General features: G+C 43.4%; 1 protein-coding gene and 1 long non-coding RNA gene across 6 annotated transcripts in view; one reads left to right on the top strand and one right to left on the bottom strand.

Annotated features, from left to right (window-relative positions):
• Positions 1–222: 222 nt before the first annotated feature.
• Positions 223–13,983, bottom strand: LOC138683871 (uncharacterized). Its single transcript, XR_011323347.1, has 3 exons — positions 13,710–13,983; positions 3,270–3,531; positions 223–1,293 (listed from the first exon to the last, which is right to left on the bottom strand). It is a non-coding gene; the product is annotated as an uncharacterized lncRNA (long non-coding RNA).
• Positions 13,984–14,032: 49 nt separating this feature from the next.
• The window catches only part of PALM2AKAP2 (PALM2 and AKAP2 fusion), a 272,673-nt gene continuing 261,375 nt past the window's right edge, over positions 14,033–25,330 (top strand). For all 5 annotated transcript variants that reach the window (XM_069777058.1, XM_069777055.1, XM_069777057.1 and 2 more), the window contains exon 1: positions 14,033–14,358. In XM_069777058.1, coding sequence (XP_069633159.1) covers positions 14,314–14,358 — 45 coding nt within the window. In that variant the 5' untranslated portion in view covers positions 14,033–14,313. The remainder of the gene's footprint in view (positions 14,359–25,330) is intronic.

The raw sequence follows: 25,330 nt of genomic DNA, 5'->3' as shown, positions 1-25,330 counted from the left end.
CAATTCAATGGTCTTTCTTTTTGAAAGTCATTCCACACTGGCATTTGCACCTTTCTATTACTCTTACAATTAATAAAGGTGCTCTAAACAACCATATTCACTTTGGAAAAGTGACTAAACGTGTTTTTCCCCCTGGATGCCCATGTAAGTTTTAGGTCAGCACCTGCATAAAGTAAACAGGCAGCTGGGTAGAAACAGAAAAAGTAATTGGAAAGGATTTATTTTAAAACATCAGAAAATAACAACAAAAAGGCTGGAACAGTAAACATGCTTCAGTAAAAGAATGCAAATAGCAGAACCAACGGAGGAAAACATCAGAGAAACTGTTTGTGGGCATCCACAGGCACAGTTGTCAGACTGGCAGCAGTTTGGTCTGGCTTATGGGGGAAAGAGATGGCCCACGTCTTTCTGGCACAGTTCACTGCTTTGTAAGTGAGTAAGCACCTCAGAGTATATTGAAGAGCATCAGCAAAGGCAGATTAGAGGAAAACTACTAAAAACTACTAGAAGCTGCAGCTAGCTGTAACCAACAAGCATAAGAAAAGACAGCAAAACATGGTGTTTTCAGGCTTTGCATTCCAAGGCCTTTTAACTCCAGCAGAAAAGGACAGATGGTCCTCAGCCTTCTCAGGGGAAGATACTAAGCCTTCATCCTTGCCTCTGATGCACAGGGGTGCCACAGCCATGCCTGCTTCACAGACACAGCAAAATGGCTCTGCTCTGAGGTCCCCAGTGGTGCAGCCATTTTATTCACACTTTTTTGTTGTTGTCATTTGAGTCACTCTCTCAGTCTTTGGTGAGGGTGAGATTAGCTGGAGGAGGGTCAAAGCTTCAGCTATTTTCTCTCTATGTTGCATCTAAGCATGCAGTGCTTTTCCTGCAGGTCCGTGAAGAGGGTGCAAGGCAGTTGTGCCATGGCTTGTCCTGAACCATGAAGGGAAAAGAGAAGGGGGTGGAAGTCCTCTCACCTCATGACCCCAAGTGAGCTGGAGAGTGGCAAAGCAGGGCTGGTTTACTGTGGAGATTACATGAGCAAGGTCTGCTCATTTTGTCATTGTATTGACTACTGCCACAGCTTAAAAAGATCTGGCTTGTCCAGCCATCAGCTCACAGAGGCCTCCAAGTAAGTTTTCCATTGTGGAGAGCATCCTTCCAGAAGGAGACTTGATGTGCAACTTTATGAAATCTTAAAGACAGACTTAATGAATGACACTTAGCTTGTCCCACTCCAGTAAAATGAATCCAAGAAGGGGACCCGATCTTAATTTTCTTGCTGAGAGTAGCCTGCAGGGCCTGAAATTCAAAGATACAATATCTGCTTTGTTAGTCTATGAGCTTGCTGTAAAATATGCTGTAATCTTTGCCAGGGGTATGTTGTGCATTCCCTGGAGGTTTTTCAGCACTGAGGAACACTTCAGACTGCTTAACAGTTTGTTCAGGCTTTGCCTTATAAGGCCTTTTAACTCCAGCACAGGCACATGACAAGCCCTCCAAGTGTCAGCCTGTTGGGAACAGATCACAGCAACAGTTTTCTCTGCTCAGGGAGCCACATTTGTCCCATCTGCCTTCACCTGCTGCCCTTCTAGGCCCTGTCCTGACAGCTAACGTAAAAATGTGGCCTTAGGGTAAAGGGTGGGGAAGGCAAAAGCTTAACTCTGCCTGTGTGCGTGTCCTTGCTGCAAAGGTTGAATTACTTTGAATGCGCCGAGGTGGTTTTTTTGTATTACAGTGACTTCGGTTACAGCTGTGACGCCCTGGGAAGACTGGTGGTCTACCACTGATACACACTCTTCAGCGGTAAGGCATGGGATCGGCTGCTTTTGGGTAGACATCTGATCTGCCAGTGAAGCTAAGGGAGCCGTGAGTTAAAAGTTGCTCTCTGTCATTCCCACTCCGTGAGGATATGTAGCTGCAATGGTAGCAGCAGCTCTATATCAGGGCAGCAGAAACATTTTCGCTTTTTATTTTCTCAGTGTGTATATGTCTTATTTTAGCAGCTCTGAAACATCAGCAGATTAGGCTAAAGTATTGAAATGGGGAATGCAAACCACTGAAAGCAGAATATGCTCTGCTTTGACTTAAAATATCCTCTCTGAAAGCTGGCTGAGTTATAAGCCATGGGAAACAGCCATTTGTGGAAATCCAGAAGGACTCTCAGCCTCTCCCGCAGTTCCCGGCGGCATTCCCATCACAGCTCGGCCAGGCTGTGCATCAGCAGAGACCATACTGAGCTTTGCAAGTGTTTGGAACTGTGGGTACAAGGAGGCCTATGTGGGGGTGGCAGAGTGGGGCAAACCAGACAGGAACAGACCTAGGACCTCCTGCATCGCAGTCCTCTGTCAGAAGGCTATCCCATCTCCTGCAGGCAAAACCCCACTCCTTCAACCCTCTCCGCACCCAAGAAAGACTTCCGTGGTTCAAAAACCTACAAATGGTAGCACCTTCAAATGGGAGCACCTACAAACAGTAGCACCTTGTACTACACAGGCTCAGCAGTTGAGTAAATCCAGACCGCATAGGGCAAAATATGCAAAAGAGGCCCCACGAGCCGAGAGTTTTGTGACTTCAGTGGGATCACCACTTGCAGGACATTTGTTCAAGGGCTCCAGATAGAAACCATGGCTTGTAACCTGCTCTGGGGGTGAAAGGTCCTATGAGACACGGCACTGCATGTCATCTGCATTGTCATAGCCAGTATTTGTCATCACACAGTGATTTATGCGGAGCCAAAAGATCACAACCTAATTAAGCATTAAAACTGCAGTAACTGCAGTATCCGTGGACCTTAGGTTGGTCAGAGTTAGGCATACAACAGGATGAGTTTTTCAGCCAAAGGAAAAAGAACTGCCTAGGTTGCACATGGAGTTCCTTATACAGGTGGGCACATCCATATAAAAATTTGAGCTGCTTTTGCTGATTTCCAAAACAAATTAAACGACCTTTTAAAGCCTTTTGAACCAATTTTTATTCACAGTCCTCTCTGATGTGGGCACTGCTGAAAGATTTTTCCAGCTTCCTACTTGCAGCAATGCTGCATGTGACTCTCTGAATTTGTAGCTGCTGAAAATGCAGCTCACTCAAGGCAAACAAAAGCCAAGCTAATGCTTATTGTGGAATCTTTTACACAAAAATAACAGCCTAAAATACTTGCTCTGCTTCCCCTCAAACATCAATTGAATCCGACAATGCGTGCCAGATCTCCTATCTAAAGGCAACCCCTGTTTTTCCTGCCATTTTTACATTATTAACTAACTCATTTTTCTCAGTACCTTCTTTGTTTCTTTTCAAAGTATCAAGAATGTTCCTTTTGTTTTGCATCTTTCTTCCTCTCTGCCTCACTCCAGAAGATTATGAGCTACACTCTGTTTCTGCAGTAGTGGGTTCTCTATGGTGTTTCGGAAAACTGTGCTCATATCGATTGCAGGAATGATTCCCATTATAAAATTTCACAGCTGGTACATTTTCATCATGGGATGAGATAGGCAGCCTAGAGTATTAAATCAAAACTCTGATAGCTGGATAACAGGTGCACTGAAACCAAGAAAAAAAAATAAAGGTTATTAAAAAGAAGCAATTTTTTTAGCTAATTTGTGGAACTCCTTGCCACAATATACCACTGACAGTCAGAACTAACTACAAATCAGCAGAGGTCTGGAAACTTAGGTTGATAACAAGTGCAACATGGTTCAATAACAGGGTATTTTGAAAGGGAAATCAAATCCAGAGTTGTTCTTAAGCTCTGATTGTGAACTCCCAGGTAATGCAGTATTATTTTGAAGGTAGTAATAAGCAGGATTTCAAATAATTTTTTAATCCAAAATAAAAATGTATCACATCATTTGCAAGTTCATATTCCCACATTTACTCTGTAAAGAAGTAAAAAACAGTGTAAAATGCTTTTCTCAGAACATGTGTTACCTTTAGGAAAAAAATCAAACCTTTTGAGAAATTCACCAAATAAAATGGGAGTGTTTTTTTAATCTTTCTATCTCTTTAAATTTATTGCACATCTTGTGTGTAAACTAGATTTCATAAACTATCATTATTTTGCCACTAATGATACGTCTTCTTAAACACTAAATATTAGCTTAATTTTTTGTAGGTGCAGCTATTGCAATGCTGGATGTAATTTAACTAATCGTCACCCTTCCTCAGCAGTCACACAGCAGGCAGTCCCAGTACTGAGGAGTTCACATTAACAGAACAAGAAGACAGCAGGCAGAAAAACGCCTTTATGAAAGGAGAAGTGATTTGCAAGTTGTCAGGGCTTGATTAGTAACTACACCTATAGTATGTCTGCTTATTGATCTGCTCTACTAAATAAAATCGTCTAATGTTGTTTAAGTTAGAGTTTGTTTTGTAAGTAGCATTACTGATTTGGAGACATATAAGTTTGTTATTCAAGTAGAATACTTGGGGCTTGACATTGTTACTTACACACCCCATGTGAAATAAGCTGCAAATGTTGTTATACTTCCACATCTTTCTATGTACGTAATCGAGGCAGGGGGGCCAGGGGGGAAATACTGAAATTCCTAGATAGATCTGAAATGTGAGAACTCAAAATACAACTTTAAAAGTCCCTTCTTTCATGTCATCCCAGTTTTCTAAAAGGTGCCATCATCCTTAAATGGGACTCTTACATCAACATGGAGATATGTGCATTCAGTATAGCTGAATTGGGGCTTAGCAATTAGTAATTTGGCAACTAGAAGATCTATTGAAGATGTTGTTTAAAACAGACATGTCCAGAGCTCCTGTCACCTCATTGCCATCATACACACCAGATACAATATTGGCATCTGCTGTAGACATATGTATGTAGGTTTATGCAGGCTAGAAGTATCCTGAAGCAGCTATAAAACCACACTGTGTGATTGCTTGGGCACTAGAATCAACCAACACTTTGTCTTCTGCCAAATCTCAACTGGAAGTATTTTATCAGTCTTTAAAAAGTATACTTTTCCATGATAGGAACAGCCTAACATGTGGAGAAAATTAAATTGCCTAAACAGAACTGACACAGACAGATAGTACAGCATTCTCCATGCCTTTGGTGACTCCCCAAACTGCAAATGTTGTATTGCCCATAACATCAGAAGATCGAAATAAATCAGTCATGTAAAGAAATCAAGGGAAAACATAGGAAAAGGGAGATCATTTTTCTTTTTTATGAGAAAAGAGTAGACGATCACATTGGGTAACATCATGAAGAAGAGATGTATTTTTTTATTAGCTGTATCTCTTCTCTCTTTATAATTTTATAAGTAAAGCAATGCTCCTCTACCATCCTTATGAAAGAGTGTCAGACTGTTATGCTGTGAAGAGTGGGCAGTGGCAGAAGCAGGCCTCAACTGATGGATTTTCTTCACCTTCACTATATTGATTCAAACCTCCTAGGAAAAATCTGCAAGGCTCTAGGTCTGCAGAAGAATTATTCAAGAAAAAAAAAAAGTCTAATTTTGTTAAATTAACAACCTGACAAGTCTCCTTCTTCTCCATTTTGTGCAGAGGGCCCTGCTATATGGTTAGTATTATTTTAATTTATGATGATCTAGTGCCTAGAGCACATAATTACAGCAGACTCTGTTGTGCTACCTGCCTATTGTAAACCAGTCCCAGCCTCACAGGGACCCTCTTTCTTTTCATTCCTGGCACACCTAGCAGTAACTGTCTTAGCTACAGGTGAACAGCCCTTCACACCTTTCTCAAGAGGTCTGAATTTACCATGAGGTTGAGGATACCTGCAGCCTTGCTCCATGTTTTGTTATTCTCCAGTACAAGAAACATCAACCAGAGCAAGTTGGAGAAAGATTAAAAGCCTGCTTAAGTACTAAATTAAGATATAACTAGAAGTTTTCAAGGTTAAAGCATTCAGCCTCTTCCCAAAGATCTTTATTTAAAAGGTTGGGTGACTGCTTAGTGTTGAAACAATTATGTATTGTACTCTCTTCCAGGTTCCAAAATTAGAATATATGCAGAAGCTTAAAATGTAGACATGTTAACAAGGATTTTCAAAGCAGTCTAGAGGATTAAGAATCATTTTCCACTAAAATTAGTGGAAGACAATGTCAATCATTTAGACTGCTTTGTAAATCAGCATTAATTTTCATCCTAGAAACTGCTGACTGCTACGTCTAATGAATACTGTCTCCTCTGAATGCTACTTACCAGACAAGGCATTTGTACATAGCAGTGCGAGATGTAAAGATGATTTCCTAATTAGCTACATGCCAGAGATACTAGTTTAATGGTAATCTCAAGTGAGGCTTGTATGCGGTATGCAATATAGTGTAAAACAGTTCTCCAATTTGTACTTTATAACATTAAAGTATAAAGTAATACCATTAGAGTGACATGAATAGGAAGTCAGTGGAACTTGCATGTTCCTCAGAAAGCCCTACTATGATTTTCTTCAGCATCTACTGCTGCTATCCATAGCACTAGTCTTTAAAAGGCTTTAGAGGGAGTACTACTTACTTGCAGTGGCCCTGAGCAAGGAACTGGTGGGGATACCTTTCCCATGAAAGTGACATCACAGTCTGCTTGCACGCCTTTGAGTTGAGCACTAGAAGTGGGACCATGGAGAAGAAACAGCCTTAATGATCCTTGGAAGAAATCACTTGCACATATGCAACACAGTGGCTTTGCATAATACATAACGCATGTTATGCTGGTTCAAGGCAAACTCTCGGCATCTTGTGGCTGCCTCAGGCTGTGAAAAGCTTCATGAATTCCCTAGCTAACAACGAATGTTGGATGTACCAATTTGGGCGTACCAATTTGGGTGTAGTGTAGACTGATCCAAAATTCATATTAAACTTCCATCATGGATCCAGAAAGTAGCCAGGGTTTTTTTGTCTCTGCTTCTTCTATGTGACTCTGCCACAATCTGAAGCAGAGGCCAAAAGGCCAGGAGATGATTTCTGTGCAAAAGGTTTCCAGTATTTTCAGGTCAGAGGACCAAAGATGGGATACTGCCTAAAAATCTGTCATTAGGGGGTCTTTTTTTTACAGCTGGTACCACTAGCTAGCAGGCTCAAAGGCTACATGGCAGGTCTCTGGACAATTTCAGAAAGATGGGCTGTGATAAGTAGACCTGACTCTGATCTGACTCGCTCCTTTTTCAAAGTACTGTCAGACCCCTTATTTGAATGGATGGATTTAACTCCTCTTCATCAAAGAGATTAAAAAAAAAATTCCAGATCTTTCATTGCTATAATGAGCTGGAGTTGATGTGGACTGATCTGAAGCACCCATCATTAAATTATGGCCTTGACCCAGACAAGCTGAAGACACCTCTCTGGGCAGCCCCTCCATGGAGAAGGACGGCATGCTGTCATGAATTTCCTGGTTATTTAACCTTAGTTGAAAGCTTGTCATTAACAAAAGCTGTCCTTGTAGACTGGAGTGGACTCATTGTTATTCTTTTGGCATTGCAAATCCCATGCCAATCCCCTAGTCCTTCTTTGAGGAGCCTGTTGTGATAGAAGACCAAACTAAGAATGGACTAAAGAGTCTGGAGCCAAAAGGGTGTTTAAAAAGGAGGTATTAAATTATCTTTTTGTCATATATGGGAGAATGGAAGCAAAGGTGACACAGTGATCAGAGCAGCAAGAAAACCCAAATATTCAGATTCTGGCCCCAGTTACCTTCTGGGGCAGTAGTGTATTTTCACCTCTTCTATAGCTTTTGCCAGTTGGGCTGCAGGTAACTTCTTTCTTTTCTTTACTATCTCACTTCTGAAGAAAAATCCAGCGTACTAACCTCAGCGGTAAATATTTTGTGATTTTTAAGGGAATATCGTTTCGGCTATGTACTATATGTGGAGGATGATCAGCAGGCACAAGAACAGAAATAAATGCTGCTAAAAGAAGCTTTCCTGCTGCAATCTGGGTTGTTTGAACAGAAAGGAGAAGGACATGCCAGAATCTACAGGAACCAAGCTCTAGTTTTTAAATCCAAAGTAAAAAAAGTATGGTTTTTTCCTCTTTCTCTTGACAGATTTGAATAGCCAAGCCAGCTTTAAGGGGCGAGAGGGGCAAGAGTCTCTTCCCTATCAGCATTAAACTTGTCAGGATCCATAAAACCCAATGCCACAAAATGTTTCTAATGAGTGCATAACAAAAGTCCTGGTGTACATGTGAATCTCAGCTCACTAACAGCTACAGACGGATACACAGCTAAGGGGTGGTGACCTATTTCAGTGGCATCATTATGCTGATAGAGTAGAAATGCAACAAAAATTCTCTCTTTAGTGAAGAGTTGGCCTATTCATAGATATATCTCTGCCCTGCACTGTAGTGCTGGGAGTATTACTTGCTCTTGTCACCCCTCCGTGCACCAGCTGGATGTAAAGTGTCAAGGGAGGCACTGAGAATAAGTGGAAGGTAAGGACTAACCAGGATTTTCTTTTTGTGTAATTTCAGAGAGAGTAAAGGAAATTGGGAAAGGTTGCCTTACACTTCTCTGCAGGTCATCCAATCACCCTCTGCTCCCCAGGAGCCAGGCTGGGCTGCTGCAGCAAGGCATAAGCTGGGTAAGCAAGCTGTGGTGCTAGCAGCTGGCACTGAAATCCCAAGAGGAGACAGACTGCTTTCTTCCACTTGGAAAGCTTCAAATAATCCCAGCTACCAGGACAGGAAAGAAGGGAGTAAGGTGAAATGCATACATCATTTCTTCTTGTTCTTCTGTACTTAAGGGAAAGTCACTGCAAACAGGATCTCCTGGTTTACTGATCTGCAGGCTTTGACAGGGTACTCTGTGGCTTGCTTCATTAATTACTGCCAAGGGCTGAAGCTGAATAAATCTCAGGCTAACAGGAGGCTGTTTAAGCACGGCAGGGGGGCTGGCAGGGCAAGACGTCTCAGCAAAGCCACTGCTTCTTGTCCCTGATACCAGCAGAATCACTTACAAGCAACTGTTTGTGGACAACAACAGACATCATTGGCCAGGAGACGTCTGCTCTGAGGAGGCTCCTGAGGGCCCCTTCCACTCACAGTATCTGGTGGTCCCTTGGGAGGAGGTGTCCTGCTGCTGGCATGACCGTATGGAGACCCCTCTAGTCAGAGGACTTCTCAGTGCAAGCTCCCCATTGCTTCAGAATGAAACCAAGCAAACATGGAAAAACCTAATAGACTGCACTTATTAATAAATTATGGTTTACCTATTCATAAGCCTGCTGTCTTGGGAAGGTTTAAAACAAAGCCCTGTGCTCTAGCTTTTTATTTCTTAAACAATGCCATCTCCTGCTGTGTGTGCTTCAACTCTGTGTCTTGATAGCAAGTGGCAAAACTGAAACAACAGAAAAAGAGGGGAGGAAACAACTTCAGTTAAACCAAGTCTGATATAAAGATATTTTTTTTTCCAATCAAGAAAGAATCATCTCATGCACTTACAGAACTGGACTCAGAGGTACAGGCTGCGCTCTGCCACTGCCCTCCTGTTCATCCTCAGGCATACCGCTCATGGTTTGTCCATATACATTTTCCAGGTGTGAAATCCTGTGAGAGGCGGAGGGGGTATTTCCCAGCCCTTGCTTGTCTTGTCACTCAGGATGGTTTTCCCACCAGCCCACAACACCTGGGGGCTGCAGCCATGAAAACCCATGCAAGGAGCAGCAGGGGGTGAAGAAGGTGTACCAGTGCTAGCATCTGCCACCCTGTAGTAGAGGGGTGAGTGCACATATTGGGGTGTTCAGCTACTTCTCACTTTCACTCCTGCAAGTCCAGAGTGGCAACAGACCTGGCACCCTTACCACCAGCCACCCAGAGTGGGTGTGCAAGGGCTTGGACACACAGCCCCTACAGTGCAGCCATCACTTACTGGGTTAACGTGTCCAGGTGGGATGAGGACAACAGTCCCAGGGTGATGGCTCACTGGGATGGGGGTCCTTGAGGTGCTGCTCACGGTGGTGAGCTTCCAAGTGGCCCAAGCACAAGCCCTGGTGCTGCAGCCACTGTGCACCCCCAGCAAGCAGCCTGGGTATGGGAAAGAGAATGTCAAGAGGCTGTTGTCTGACAAGGCTGAGAGCCCCAATTAAAACTGCACATGGAGTAGCCTCTCCTGGAAATGTCAGATGGTGCCACTGCCAAAACTTTCAAAGGCTGTGCTGTGCGAGACGTCGTGTTTGAGGGAGTTCAAAAAGTGAGCATGGACGATGGACTCAGGAATCTAGAAGTTTAGATGAACTTTCCATTCCTGGCCTATTTTAATATAGCATCTGAGGCCACAGTCTGGTAAAGAAGATAAAAAACAGATTAATCAAACCTCAGAATTTCAACTTAGATGAAAATAATATGGTTCAAATATGCCCTAGGGAGGAATGCTCGACAATATTGAGGATGCCAGAACAGTGTTAGTGCAGCACAATGCAACATGCTGGCATGTGGTAATTTTAAGAGCCAGAAGTATCTCCTCTTAAACAATCTGAAATGCAAATGTGAAGCCTGTTTTCCCTCCTTGCTCTGTGTTTTCTTGACAACCGCTGCCAGGATCCAACCACTAACTTGTCACCACAAAAATATGTCAATGCATTTGCAATGGCTGAGGCGTTAATCCTGACCTTCATGTGTATGCGTGTGCCTTCCTTACACAGTCTTCAGGCCAAAGTCTGGTTTCTTAGACTGATTCAGTTCTACCAACAGCCAGGAGAAGGGGAAGCCAAAGGTTTTGCCCCAGGGACAAGATGCCCATTATCATGCAGAAGGATTCTGGTTGTATGCAGGGCAATAGCAGGGAAAAAAAAACCCAGTTTGTCAAAAAAAGGAAATGGCTTGTGAAAAGACAAACACGGGTCATTTAAACTAGAACCTTCCCTAATCCAGCTCAGCTCCATGGCAAGGACAAGAACCTGACTTCCACCATGTAACTAAGCTGTCTCATTAAAAGTTCAGGCTGCACGTAGCTCAGAGTGCTTTCAGGATCCTCTCCAGCATTGAGCACTGCCTACAGTTTCCTACACTCTTCCAAAGAAATGAAAATAAAAACCTGTTTTGCATGGAACTAGGATGCAATTCACACATTATTAAGATGTAGCAGTTTTGCTCTTTTAAAAACTGCGGTGAAAAGAATAGCATTTTAACTGACATTTGAAAAATAATAGGGACATTTTTCCTTTCTTCTTCATTTTTAGCTACTGAACAAAGTATATTAAAATATTTCTTTATTCTTGCTTGCCTACTCTGCTAGAATCTTCTTGCTCCTCCCTACACCCTCCATCCTCTCGTTTTCTTAGTGACTTCAAAATTTGGAAATACCTCCTGCCCTAAAAGTAAAACAAAACAAATAAAAAACTGTGAGGCTTAACACAATTTCTTATTCTTTTTATTAGAGTTCCTTACCAACATAGCAAAACATTCTGGAAACAAAAAACTTAACCAACATTGTCAAAAAAAATGTGTAAAAATGGACAGGGTGGTAGTGCTGTTTTGTTTTGTTTTGTTTTGTTTCATTTAAAGCTGCCTTTATGAACCAAATATCCATAGGGACTGTCCCCTGCAGACCCTGTCATGACCTAGTAAGTCACTTTATAGAGTTTATTTCACCTGGGTGTGCTCTGTGAACCACCTGGGTGAATGATTCCCACCTCACTGCATTGTAGGCTTCAAGCTATATAAAAGGCAGACACTGTAGAGAAACTAGTGGCTGTTATTACTGCATGACTTCCAGCATTTCTACTGCATTGCAAGTCACCAGCAAGAAACCGCTCCGCTGCTGATACATCCTCTATCATTCCAGTACATTTGTAAAGATCCTACAGGGTGGGCTGCTACAGCACAGCTGATCCCTGTTTCCTTGGCAAACTAAACTGAAGAGGGGTGCACAGCCCTGCAGCATGTTTCACTGGGGCCAGGAGTGCCCCAGCACTCACTTACCCTGCACCCTGCTTACCCCTTGCCTGCAACAAGCATTGCAGTTAAATGGGAGAGAGGATAAACATGGGGCAAATACAGTGTCCAGCTCAGCTGCAGTTACGGTACTTCGTGAACTGTTGTGAAGTTTCATATCAGAAGTGAGATATGCAGCTGCACTTTTATATATGACTATGCTGAATGCACTTAAATATACGTTTAAATGCTTTGCTGAGTGGATGCTATGTGGAAAGAAAGAGGGGATGGCCTAATGTAGTGCATTTCACACACCACTTCGGCAGCATCTAACATGAACTACAGGTCGTGGAGTGTATAGGTTGTCTGTCCTAGCTCCAGTTAGCACTTGGGCATACCCTTGCCTTTGCTGGATATAGCCTGTAGCAGAATTCCTCCCCTGGGCAAGGCTTGACAGCAAAACTTGAGGAGGGTATTGAATGGACTTAATTGCATAGCTTGCAAGTCTTAGTAGGAGTTGCCCATATATGTTCTCAGTGCACATGTGGGAGTATAGATGTCTGGATCCTGTGTGATGGGATATTTCAAAACCAGCTGTAGTAATATAAGCAGCAATACATAGACCTTTATGTGGTGACTGAAAATGAAAGAGAGGTTTTGAAGAAAAAACTACAATCTGAAAGGGACCAAATAAGCTACAGGACAGATGCCATCCACCAAATTACTTAAAGCTGGAAGACTAAAAAAGTATCCTAGTCTAAGCTGGAATTGTTGCATTTCCCCTAGCTGCGAGCCCACCCCAACACCAACTTACAGATACTGCCTCACATGGTATACAGAAATAAAACTTTGCTTTTTGGCCACAGAGACTACTGGAATTATATAATGTTCTGTGAGTTTTCTATACAACAAAGGACCTCTTTCATGGAGGCAAATCTAAGCAAGAAGTCACTTTGACATGCTGTCATGAGACAAGGAGGCTGGGCACCAGTAAGGGAAATGGGACCAGGAGGTGGAAACACTTGAGAAAACCGCTGCCTTGAAAAGCAGCCTGCAGCAAGTAGCACATCCCGGAGCTGGAAATGGGATGGAGGCGGAGGATGTCTGGGAGAGGAGACAGGGGTGCCAGCAGAAAGGTAAAATGCCAGGCGGGGTGGCACATGAAAGAGCAGGCACAGGGGAAGCAGGGTGACCTCCAGATTGCTTTCCCCCAAGATGATGGAGTTTCCCTATGTTGTCAGCATGGGGTTATTAAACTAAAATTATATGCTGGAAAATGCACTTCAGCTCCTTGCAGCAGGACAGCAGCAGGATGGCACACTCAGCCCCCAACCAGCCCTCCAGCCGGCGCAGTGGCTGTCCTGGCTTAGGGGCGTCCCTCTGCCAGGGGAGCTCTGTGCTCACCCTTGCAGCAGCACCCCATGGGACCAGGCTCGGAGAGAGGCTTCTTTGCCGTTTATGAGAAAAGGAAGCAGATGGGAGATCATACAAAAAAAATGTGAGGAGGTTGCGTGCAAAACCAAAGCCACGCTTGAAATCAAAGGTACCCTCAAGATACTGGCTCAGGCCTCCCCTCCCTTCCCCACCTGCCTCCTACCCTATTTAACAACACACCTGGGGTCTTCAGTCAGACTGTACACACAGCTTTGTCACTTTTGAGTGTCTGATGTCAATACAGTGCTTTAATGTGCAACGCACGTGCAGGGTACGTGGGCACCTTCCCTCTTCCTCCCCACACATGCTCTTCACCGCTGCTCTCGGGGGCTGCCCTGCCTTCCGCAGCATGCCATGCTCCTGCTGCATTCACGAGGGGCTGTGCTGCTCCCCCACTGTCCATGCCCTCCCTCCTCCTGCCGGCCCCATCCTTTCCCTTAGCCAAACCTGCTGCAACTCGGGGCTGCAGCCGCTGCCTGCCTGCCTGCCTGCCGCAGCTCCCGCTCACCGCGTCGTGTACCACCGTCCTTCCCTCCCCGACAGGCTGCTTGCTAAGGACATGCTGTGGCACAGCTGCCTGCCTCCTCTGCTGCAGTCATGCAGGTTTGGATTACTGTGCACGCTACTGATGTCGAGCTCCTGTCGTGACCCAGCGCCCCATAGGAGGAGCAAATGAGCTGAGACGTCAACGCAAAAAATTATAGCCATGCGAGCCATCCCTGCGCTCAGCTGCTTGGAGAGTGCATACATGGCTTGTGTGACAGCAACAGCACACAGAAGCAGCAATGAAATGCAGTTAGCAATACAGCTGGGAGACAGGCAGCAAGGCAGGCACTGGTCCAGTGACTAAAATGATCCTACCGTGAGCCAGCCTGCAGTGCCTCCAAAAGTGGCTGACTACTACACAGGAGCTCAGCTTTCTTTGCAATTACTCCAGTTCCCCCCGGGTGACTGCAGTGTGTGCTCTGATTTGGTTTTGTTTGCATTTTTTGTTTCTTCCCCCCCCCCCCACCCGTCTCCCTCTCTCTCCTCCTGTGTCCTTCTCTCCAGGATGGCGGAAGCCGAGTTGCACAAGGAAAGGCTCCAAGCCATAGCAGTAAGTCAGTTTCATTTTACTTGCTCTTTTGTCCATAGCTGCGGGTTGCAGAGGGAAGGAGGGGATTCCGGCATGGTGGCTGGGAAGCGCCCGGAGAGCCGGGCTTTCGCGAAGTTGTGCGTGGAGTTCCCCGTTCGGGAAATGAGTGGTTAAAGTCTGCTCTGCAGTTTGGCGGAGAAAGAGGGCTCTGAGGAAGAGCGTTGAGCTGACACGTGCAGAAAGAAAAATGTGAATGCACAGTGGCACGTTTAAAAGATTGATGATGGAGAAGAAAAGAAGGAATAAGTGGGGAGGAGGGGAGGTTGCAGGAGAGAATCAGTACTCTGCTGAAAAGATATTTTCTCACAGTGGGAGCTTTAGCTCAGCTGATTAAGAAGTTAAACAAAATGATCTGCTGCAGGGTGGCTTTTACTGCAGAAAATAATTGTGATATTACTAATTTTTAAGACAATTGAATACAAACACTGCATTATCAAAATCATGTAATTATTTGATCTACTAGTTAAACTGTCACCTCAGCTCCACAGCTGAGCACATGCTTTCAGACAAATTCCCTGCTGAGTTGCTTCCTGCCAGGGGTAAAGAATAGGCAGGATTTTGCCCCATTTTAGCTAAAACTTTTGTTTTCATTTTTAGTACCATAATTTGGAGTGACCCATGGGCTCAGTGGGTGCACACCTCAGAGGAACGTGGGCAGTGACACCTGGTGAGGATTGGGCCTGGGTGTTTAAAAACCACCATCATCCCGGCATACAGAAATTGCCAGCTCATCTTCTAGCACAGCACAGGCACCATGTCAAAAGGCCTGTGTTTCTGTGGGCACTGCCAGTCTTCCAGCCCCACACAGCCTGCCCTTGTTCAAGTGACACCCAGCTCTTCTTCTTCCCCATGGCTGAGATGTTGATGCAGCTGTGCCGGTCCCAGTTGGATGGCACGGTCAGTGCTGGGGTCTGCACACCTGGAGGTCTGAAGGGAAATGATAGAAGATGGCAGAGCCCACATGGGTTTTACATTCCCTTCCCCAGTTCCCCCAGTGATCAACAGATGCTACGTTTTACTGTAGCCAGCAGAGATTACAGATTTCCTTTGTAGTAAGAGGAATGGCTGCTGCTGCTGCTGCTGTTGCTGCTGCTGCTGCTGCTGCTGCTGCTGTTCCAAGCTGTTTTCTTTAAGTCCGCTATTCCACTAATAGGTCCATGGAGATTTAAAATAACCAGATGTAAAACAAATAGATTGGGGTTTTTTTCACTCTAAAATATTTCCTGAAAAAGAGCAAATGGTATCATTTGATATTGGGGGGGATATTATAACCGTTTAATTTTCAGGCAGCAGAAAGTAGATGCATATTTTGAAGCTGGTTCATAGTTTTCTGGCAGCATAGGCATTGCCAAATCTCCAAATGGAAACACCAGGAACATTCCCCCAGAGGCAACCCTCACCACTGCCTCTGGTTTGGGACTCCTGTATGGCAGAACCGTACTGCAGAACTGCTCCGTGCATTGCTGCTGTATATAATTCTGAAAAACTTCTGTCTCTACATTAAAAAAAAGGTTTACATTATTGCTGCTTCTTTTGACTGCTATAAAACAGAAGACCAAGCAGCACACATTTCCACTCCACATGATGTGCTTAAACCTTTCACCAAAGTAAATCAGATGCTCTGCTTCTTGGTGCCTTGCATTTCACACCAATGAGGCCATTACGGATGTAAAATTTTCACCTGGTGTATTGCAGCTTTTTACAGTAGGTTTATGTTGGTATAAGAGAAGGCTTTGGGAATCTGGATCTTCATTTTCTCTATATATTTCCTTTTTGGTTTCTATTTCTGGCCACAAATAAAACATAGTATAGCAATGTATGCAGTGAATTAGACGGAAAGAATTTTACTTCAGCATCAAAAATATTCAGCTTATTTTAAGCTTGAATGTGGGTCTGTGGACTGACTTGTTTGCTTACCCACTCCGCAGAGCAACAGGTTTTCCATATAGGCTTGTTAGGTAACTTTTTTCCTGTGGTTGGGCTCCTGCAAATGTTTGTCAGAATGCAGAGAAGTTTATTTCTACTGTAAGCTTTGCTCCATCAGGATGAGTGACATGACACAAGTTAGGCATTTCTCTTCTTCCACCAGTTGGCTATAATAAGGTCAGTCCTCAAAAGTTGCATAGCCTTTCTTAGAAGAAGAAAAAGGTGGCATTTTGGTTCAGGTTGGTGTTCCCCCTATTTTAACAAGCTACAGTATCTCACTCAGATGATCAGAAGCTTACACCAACACTCTTCAATTGAGCTGGTTGAATGCTGGGCATATAGAAAGAAATTAATTTACCATTGGGACTTCTAGACACTGTTGCCTGTACATTTGTGCTTGTTTCGATAATCACCATGGCAAATGAGCTTGCCAGGAAGACAGGCGGAGTAAATTTTAAGTGTGCATCACTGAGTATTTAAGGAAAACAAAATCCAAACATGGAAATACGAATATTTGCACCAGAAGGCTGACACCTTTTGGAGAGTTTGATTTTGTACTTTGTTACTCTGACTAATCACAGTTTTAATATATGCCTGTCTGGCACAGAGGCAAGTGTCATGGGAAGAGGAGAAAAGAGGTCTAACTGTTAGGACATTTATCTAAACCTTGGTGAACGTGAGTTAGCCACTTGTTTTGCCAGCAGCAAGCAGTTAGCCTCTCTATGCATTCATTTTCCATCTGTAAACTCTGAATAATGGACTTTGCCCTTGTCTCAGAGAGCTGTTAAGGATGCATGCAAGATTGAGGAGAACTTGGATGCTATGTTTTACCAAGGCAAGAAACAGCTAAGTAAGACTTTAAAAAACAGAATGCTTGACTTAAAAAGAGGAGGTTTAAATGTATATGTTTTTAATACAATTGTACATGCTTAACCTGGGATTTTTAGATCAGTCTGTTTCTAAGTTTCTAAAATTCACAAACTGACTATAGAAAGACTCAGAGCACTGTGGCAGTCCAGATTGAGAAGTGGGGAGATGTGAGACAACTACCAAGAAGTGGAACCCAGTTGTCTCTCCCTGGGAGGAAAACATAAACTCTATGTACTGGGGAGGTCCTATGATGGCCAGGAGTGATTGGTTTTCTGATCCTCCCTTGACCAGAGATCACATCACATCTCCCCACTCGGGTATCATGTGTGCCACAGACAGATACTGGTAAATCTTTCTGTGGTGTCACATTGCTCTTAACATCTGTTTGAGCCTCACCCTAAATCACCACAGCAGCAATCTGCTGCTCTGCCACCAAAAAAGCCAAGCAGTTCTCACTCTGAACACTGTGGGAAGATGCCTTGCAGGAAGCAAGCAAGAGGTTAAAAGGGGAGGTTGGAAGCCATCTTCTCTCTGAGCTTGTTACTGTAGCACACTTCAGTGCTTGTGCCTGTTGTTTTCCTGAAGGGGGATGGTGGGTAAAATTTTGGGTGAAAAAGGAAGCATTTTTGTGGCTTTAAAAAATATGCCTGCTGTGAGTTGCTCAGAAGTTTGGAATGCAAATAGTCCTGGAGGAAGCAGGCTCGGTGGCCAGGGGACAGGTAAGCTGAGTTAATTTATCACATTTTGGATAAATAAACTGTGTGGCTCCACAATTTATTATATGGTGCATTTCTCTGTGACTGCAGAGATCACCACCAGATAGTGAACTAAACATAGACAAGCATTTACAAAATGTAAATATTTATCGTTGCTTAGGTAGCAGTCATAAAGCTGGGAAGTGGGGCGTTGAGTATATATCAGTGCACCTGGGTACAAATGCACATATGATGCAGTGAATATGTATTACCCATATATCAGGTGAATTAAAGGCAATTATTGAGGGACAGCACTGAGGAGAAATCGTCCACTAGAGCAATAATGAGGGCAGGAGCTGGAGGAGGTTTTCTGGTGAAGGAGATATCCAACCTACAGATGCAAGTGGGAAGCCACTAAAATGTACTGATTTCTTAGCAAGTAAAAACAACAGTAATGATGGTTACTGCTTACCAGTGCCCAGCCCTGAGAACTAGTAGCTCAGTGAAGCATTAAAGAAAAGTAATTATTGACATTCAAGTAGCCACATCAAAGGTACCTCATGTTGAACAAGACCATTCTTGCTTTTTCTGTGAGATTATGAGTTTGTTGAGCTGGATCTAACATTACTTAAATGTCATCAGCTAAGTGTTTGACTTAGTACAGCAGGACACTGTTTAAAAATAGCCCCCTTCTGTATCAGTGGGGTCTGCCTTAGATGAATTAACGACTGGCTAACTGACAGGTCTCAAAAAGTCACTGTTAGTGAGGGGAGACTGCTGAACAGACCCTTTTTCATTGAGAGCAAAGGCAGGGGAGAGCTTATAGGAAGCAGCTTTTCAAGGCTTGAAGCTGTTCTGCATTGGTACTTTGATGTAAATGAAAAATCAAAATTGATAGTGTGCTGGTAACATAAGGACTGGTGGAGGAGTAAATATGATGACAAAAAGCAGTCCTGCAGAGCAAGTTGGATTATTTGGTAAGTGGTGTCCTCCATTTTAAAGAAGTCCTTCACACCTATATACAGCTGGTGTTAAGAGAGCCCAGTGCAGGATTGTGTACCCAAATATAAGGGAGTACAGGGCCAGCACCGCAGAAGAGGGCTCTGCAGTCTGAGCAGTGCTGTCTTTTGCAAGGGACTAGAACTAGTGTGGGAAATAATTCAACAGGGATGAGGTGGGGATCCTTGTCCTGCAAAGGAGATTAGTTTCACACCAGTCAAACCTATACCAGGTGAGGTTTTAGAGTCCTCCAAAAAGGGAGGCAGGTGCATATATGTTTACATACAGCATTGCACTAATTTTTCAACAAGTCTTTGAGAGTAGTAGTACAATTATCTTTTGAAAAGATAGTACCGGTATAGTTTCAGTATCACAATTGCTGGTAACCTAGGCATTCTACATTTCTGGGTTGGACACTCAGCAACTGCAGTGAGCATCATGTGGTGTCCATAAATATCGGAAAATTTATTCACAGAAAAACCAGTATGTCTTTTTTTTTCCCCATTCACCTATTGTCTATTACGCCACAGAATTAAAACTCCTGACTAGTAGGTCTCACGCTCACAGTCATTTTACTGTAACAGTGCTCCACAATTTTTGTGAGTCCTTCCAGAGAACATTGTTCATGAAAATTAGAATCTCTGGTGTTGGGGATGACATAGAAAGACGTGGCAAATTAATTTAATCAAGTTTACTACTGCTGTGATGACTTAGTACATTAATTTCCTATGCCTTCATTTAGGAAGTAATGTTTTTGTCCTTATAGTTAGGCACATGATCAAATCTGTCTGAATTCAGTTGTTTTCAGACCTAAAGCCTACAGAAAAAAAAGGCAGCAAGATGTATCTTTCTGTAGAAAGAGTAAGCAGGCTGGGATTTTTCTGCTTGGTAAATACATGAGTGAGAACAACCTGCAGAAGTCTGTAAGATCATGAGTGTAATTCTTACGGAGAGGATAAGGAAATAGTACTCACCTTTTGGCACAAGAATTAATAGGTGTATGCTCTTCCTAAAATGAGTTGTTAAGCTGTAGAGCCCCTCTCTCCAGGATGTGGTGGATGCTGAGAGTGCACCTGGGCTTGAGGAGAACCCAGGCATGCTCATGGAAGTGGAATCCATGAAGGACTTTCTCATTAGATAGAAGTAATTTTTGAGTTGCAAATTACTAAAGGCTGGCAGAGAAGTTTTACATATATTTGCCATGCTCCTGAGATCTTCTGCTTTAGGCACTGTGGTAGAATGGAGCATGAGCTAGATGGTCCGACGCAGTGCAGCCATCCTGTGTACTCAAACACACTGCAGGAGTAACCATATCTTGAAGTGCTTTCACAAGTTTCAGCACTAAAGCAAGACCCCCTTGTAATTCATTGTGAAGCTCATTTCACTATTGCTGCTACGTATTTTAATCCATTTTTTCCATTCCATTTTTCCCTCATTATCCTATTTTCAACTGTATTTACAACTCTGAATAATCACAACCATTCTTCTGCCATCTTGTTCCTCAGCAGTCCTAACATCCAAGTACCTGAAATAGAAAATCTTCCTGTATCTCTAGCTGTCCTCCTTTTATATTCTAAGCTGAAAAAACTTGAGGGCTAGTGAGACCTTAACAGATTTCCAGAGTACTCTATGGTGAGGAAGATGTGGTGGGATTAGGAAGAGTCTGTACCCTGCTGCAAATATTTCCAGGAATGGGTTTAGCATGTGTGAACTAGGGATTATCACAAACTAAATCTAAAGAAGATCTATATTGTGAGCACGGTATGAACCTCTGAGGTTCCTGGGAACCTCAGTGGAAATCAGCTGTCAGAGAGGAAGTGTTATGTTTGCAATTGCTGTAAAGGTTGAAGAGAGGTTTCCCTGCACACAGATCTGGAGCCTTACCCTGGACTGCAGCAATATCATGAGTCAGCTTCATGGCAGACCTTCCACAGAGAAACCTGTGCGAGCACAGTTGTATCTTGTCTTGACTTCTGGAGCATATAAAACACTGGGAGTTCATGCACAGTGTAAGACATGTTATGGCCTTTGCCCATTCTAAGCCAAAGAAAAATGCCTGTAATGTCTGAAAACTAAAATTACCGTCTCAGGTTTTATCTGTATTTTTTGCTTTTGGAATGTTTACATGACAGCAAGAGAAGCGGAAATATGATGAAAAAATATTGCTGTCAAGGTATCAGTGAAAACTGGGAACAAATAGAAACCAGAAACAAACTTGCTCTTGAGAAATTTCTAGACAGTCTCCAGACTTACCCAAACTCAACTGTTTAAATTTAGAATTGTTTCCACAGCACATTCCTAGCCCTTAACACATCACCAACATCTCTTGAGCACAGAAAAGGAGCTGAAATATTGGATTTCGTTTTGTGCCTTTCAAATTATATTTTGCAAAAGAAGTTGAAAATGGGCAAAAAGTTTTTGTGATTTTGTTGTTGTTAAGTCTCTGGTAAAGTAAAATAGTTGTGAAAGATTTACATTTTTGGAAACTATCGAACAGCTCTAGCTTGGAGTGTAACTTTAAGGACAGATGCCACATGCCATGGTAGCAGTGGGGTAGATGTTCATATGAAGTCAGAGGTGAGACTTTGGGATTTACAGGCCGTGCTAGAAGTGATGGATAGCTGGGTAGCTGGGATGAGGGTGGCATGGGGCTCAAAGGGGGTGCACAGTGATGCTCTGTCTCTTGTCGAGCACTCTTGCTCTTCCAGGAATCAATCCTTGTATCTAAATCCTTACCCAGTTTACAAATACTGTTTTATTCTCATGCAGAATGAAGTGTGTTCTTTCATAAGCTGAATTGTTGCAAAGTACAGTCATCAGCAAGATGGTTGGTCTGCAGTGTGTGTTTGGGAAAGCACCGGACTGTGCATGTGTAGTAAATTATGAGGACTCACAGCAGTAATATTTAGCTTCTGAGCTGCTTTGTGAGTGGGTCCCAAGGAGCTTTGGAAAGATTTCAGTGTATTTGTTTATTGATGGGGAAAACGAAGCTCAGACAAGGGATTTGTTTGCCTGTTCCACCAGCAAAACCAACAGAACCATGAATCCAATCCCATGCTTCCTTATTTGGGTAGGATGGCATTGAAATGTAATCTTAAACCTTGCCCTCTCTCAACTGGCACAGGAGCACACGCTGAGCCTGCATGTGCTGAGGCACTGTTCGGACGGAGGAGGATGCCTTCCAGGAGCAGGACGCAGGAGTACAGGGATGCTACATGTGCCTCTGGTCCTAATTTCCCTAGCATAGAAAAGCCTTTTCTGTTGCAAATTCTGATCTGAGAAAGCCACATGCTTGCAAGGGTTAACATCACCCAGCAAGTCCAGTGGCAGTGAAATGGGTATGGCCTTTTGGCAAGTGCACACCAGACCTGTGTAGCTCTTGACACACAGATGCTTTTTGTTACTTAGCTGACTTGCAGCGAGGTTAGGCACTGGAGGCATGTAAAGCTTTCTTCCTCTTCGCCAGTAAAAACAAATGCTCTCTGTGCACAAAAAAAAAGGCCAACAACCAATGCAGTTTGGGGACCTCTTTTTGGAAGGAGACAGACCTGCTCTAATCTATGAGTTGCTGCCCTTTCCAGATGGCGCCAAGCTCAGGTTGTTGATTTAGGGAGTGCTCTGATTATTTTAATTTGAGCTGCCAGCATCATTTTCAGGATCCACAGACAACAGTTAGCAGGGTGGGGCTCAGCCCCTCTGCAATGCCTAATAATAGCAGTCGCTGACAATCAGCGGAAGATTAGGGACAGCAGAGGTGTGCTCAGATTTTAAAAGATACATACCTTGAAAGAAAGCCCTCAGTTTACCAGCAGAGGGCTAAATAAAAGGTGATTTCCAGCCTTTTGGGGACATGTCATTGTCAGCTCCTCTGCTTCGGCCATGTTCTTTTGCCATGCAGTCAGAAGCAGCACTGCAGCAGAAGGAGGTAACCTGGACAGGTAACGGCTAAGGACCCCCTATTAAGAGGTTGAAAACTGCAGACAGAAATTAGAAGCCAGATTGCCATGTAATTTATTGCTAGAGGAGGAAGAGTTGAGCAGCCTGTAATGCTTGCTGCAGAGTCACACAGCTGCAGTCTCTTCATGGCAGCAGCAGGAGCGAGTGCAGAGCTGAGATGACTTGGGATAGCGGTGCTAAATGCAAGCATCTAGCTTTAACCAGCTGAGTGCCGCATGCTGCAGTGCCAGCATCAGACTGACTGGTCTTTCCCAGTGGGCTTCCCAGAGGGAAAGGAGTTGGAGTGCACATACAAGCCCGCACACACACACTGATTAGCCTCTCGTGGAACAGGTCTGTGCTGCACCGTGTCAGGTCCTTGGAAAAACTCCCGCTGACATCCATGGGTTTTTAAAGGATCCCTAGTCATCCAACTGTTTCCCGTTTGGAGCACAAAGCAAGCATTTGGCATCCAAGGTGTCACTAAATTGATGATAACTGCAGCACAGGGGACTGGATTGTCTCATACACTGGCTTTGGTACAAAATTGCTGTCTTGGATGTGTTGGCAAGTTCTGGCAGCTCTGTGCAGATAGTATAGTGTTTGGGAGTTGGTCCCTTATCTATTTTGAATTTCTACCTACATTGACATAAAAAGTAATGCTCACTTGTTAATCATGTATTTGTTCTTAATAAATATAAGCATATGCAAACACTTGCTGCACTTTAGAGAAGTAGGCTCCATCAGAAGGCTGATTGATTCATTTTCTGGCATTTTAAGCTGCATCTTTAAGACCACTCCTTGTGGTCAGGATAGCTGCTGAATTAAGAATGTACATAAACTCATCCCAGCATCATGGTGAACTTAGTAAATTGTTCTACTTAAGGAAGTAACTTCTAATCAGCCAGGGAAAAAAAAATCTCCAGTTTTTAAAAAATGAAATAAAGAACAATCTAAAGATAACATCTTTGAGAACTGTGTCCCTGTATCAGTAAGACACTGAGAAATATCAGTTCCTTGTGCTAAATTTACACTCGTTATTGCTAAAGTTTCAAAAAGTACAAAATTTAGACTGAAATCCATATAGGATATCTGAAACTCATCTGTGAAATAGAGCCGTGTTCATACTCCTCATGCTTTTCATTATCAGCTTCCTGATCTCCAGAGGAAAAATAATAGAATCTAAGTGGTTTACAAGCCTTTTTGTCCTCATTGTGTGTGACATTGTATACGATGCTGAACAAAGGTTTGGATGAGATTGATGTGACACTGAACAGTGCATACCTGCTCCTCTGTGAATTTCTCAGCAATTCACTGGAATCAATGTCCCACAGAGAAGTTGTTCCAGAATCAATATAGTTTCCAATATAGACAACTCTTTACATTAATGATGATTTTTTTTCCCGGGCTTTTAATACAGTATAATAATTCATAATTAAGGAGACAACATGTCTTTTAAAGATTATTTCACTGCTGAGAACAAAGCGATGGACAACACTGCTGAACTCAGGAGAGCTAGTAGGAGTTTCCTTTTACAACTCTGCCACAAATCTCAGGGTGCTAGGAAGAATTCCCCTCTGCATTTGGCCCCTGTCTCTCAGGAGAGTGCTGCACCATCCTTCCTTGCCTGAGAACTCACAGCCCATGAAAGCAGTCCTGAAAAGCAGATATAAGGAAACAAGACTGGTATTTTGGTGGTCCAAGTACCTACAGCTCCAGTTTCTACTTCATATTGGTCTGTGACATTGTAGGGCAAACCACCGTCCTCACTTAGACACATAAAAGAACAAAAATAGTCTTTGGTCTCTGTTACTTTGAAAACACATGTTCCTTGGTGAAATATATCCTATTTACATTGATGTGGATAACATTGACCATGTGACTGTGGGCAAGTCATAGGTGGCTGGTTGCAAGGCGGTAAGGTCCAAAAAGATCAGGTCACCCTGGTTATATATTGTCACTGTCTGAATGGACTGGAGAGTGGTTTATCTAAGCTCCATCCATGTGCCACTGAAGGCAAAAGTGGTATTGGCCTGTGTGCTTCCCTGAGCTGCTGTGACACCAGTGGGCTCACCAACCATGAAGCCACACCTGCCGGGCTTGTTGCGTGGTTTGTCCTTTTGGCCACACATGGCACACTGAGCTGGAGGAGGTTTCAGAGAAAAGAAGGTAGACCTAGTTTCTCATTGTCATTGTTGTGTTGGTCACACCTCTGTCTACGTGAAGCTAACAGGTGCAAAAGTGGCTGGAGAACTGAAGCAAGAACATACATACTAGCAATCAGCTGTCACAGTGGAAAGCTGTACCAAAGAGTGTCCAGCCTGGGTCTGACCTTGTTCCATTTCTAGACAGCATTTCATGAACCTGGATCAGATAATGCAGTGCAGTCACTGTATCTGTAACCTGGTCTTTGCTGGAAGGGACTGTGAATGCAAGTGAAAAAGAGAGTTTAAAATGGTACCGGAGGATTACTAGCCTTTTTCACATGGTGTCTCCAAAACAAATGA

This window comes from Haliaeetus albicilla, chromosome Z, assembly GCF_947461875.1.
Source record: "Haliaeetus albicilla chromosome Z, bHalAlb1.1, whole genome shotgun sequence".
Lineage (NCBI taxonomy): Eukaryota > Metazoa > Chordata > Aves > Accipitriformes > Accipitridae > Haliaeetus > Haliaeetus albicilla.
This window is presented reverse-complemented; position numbering and strand designations above follow the sequence as displayed.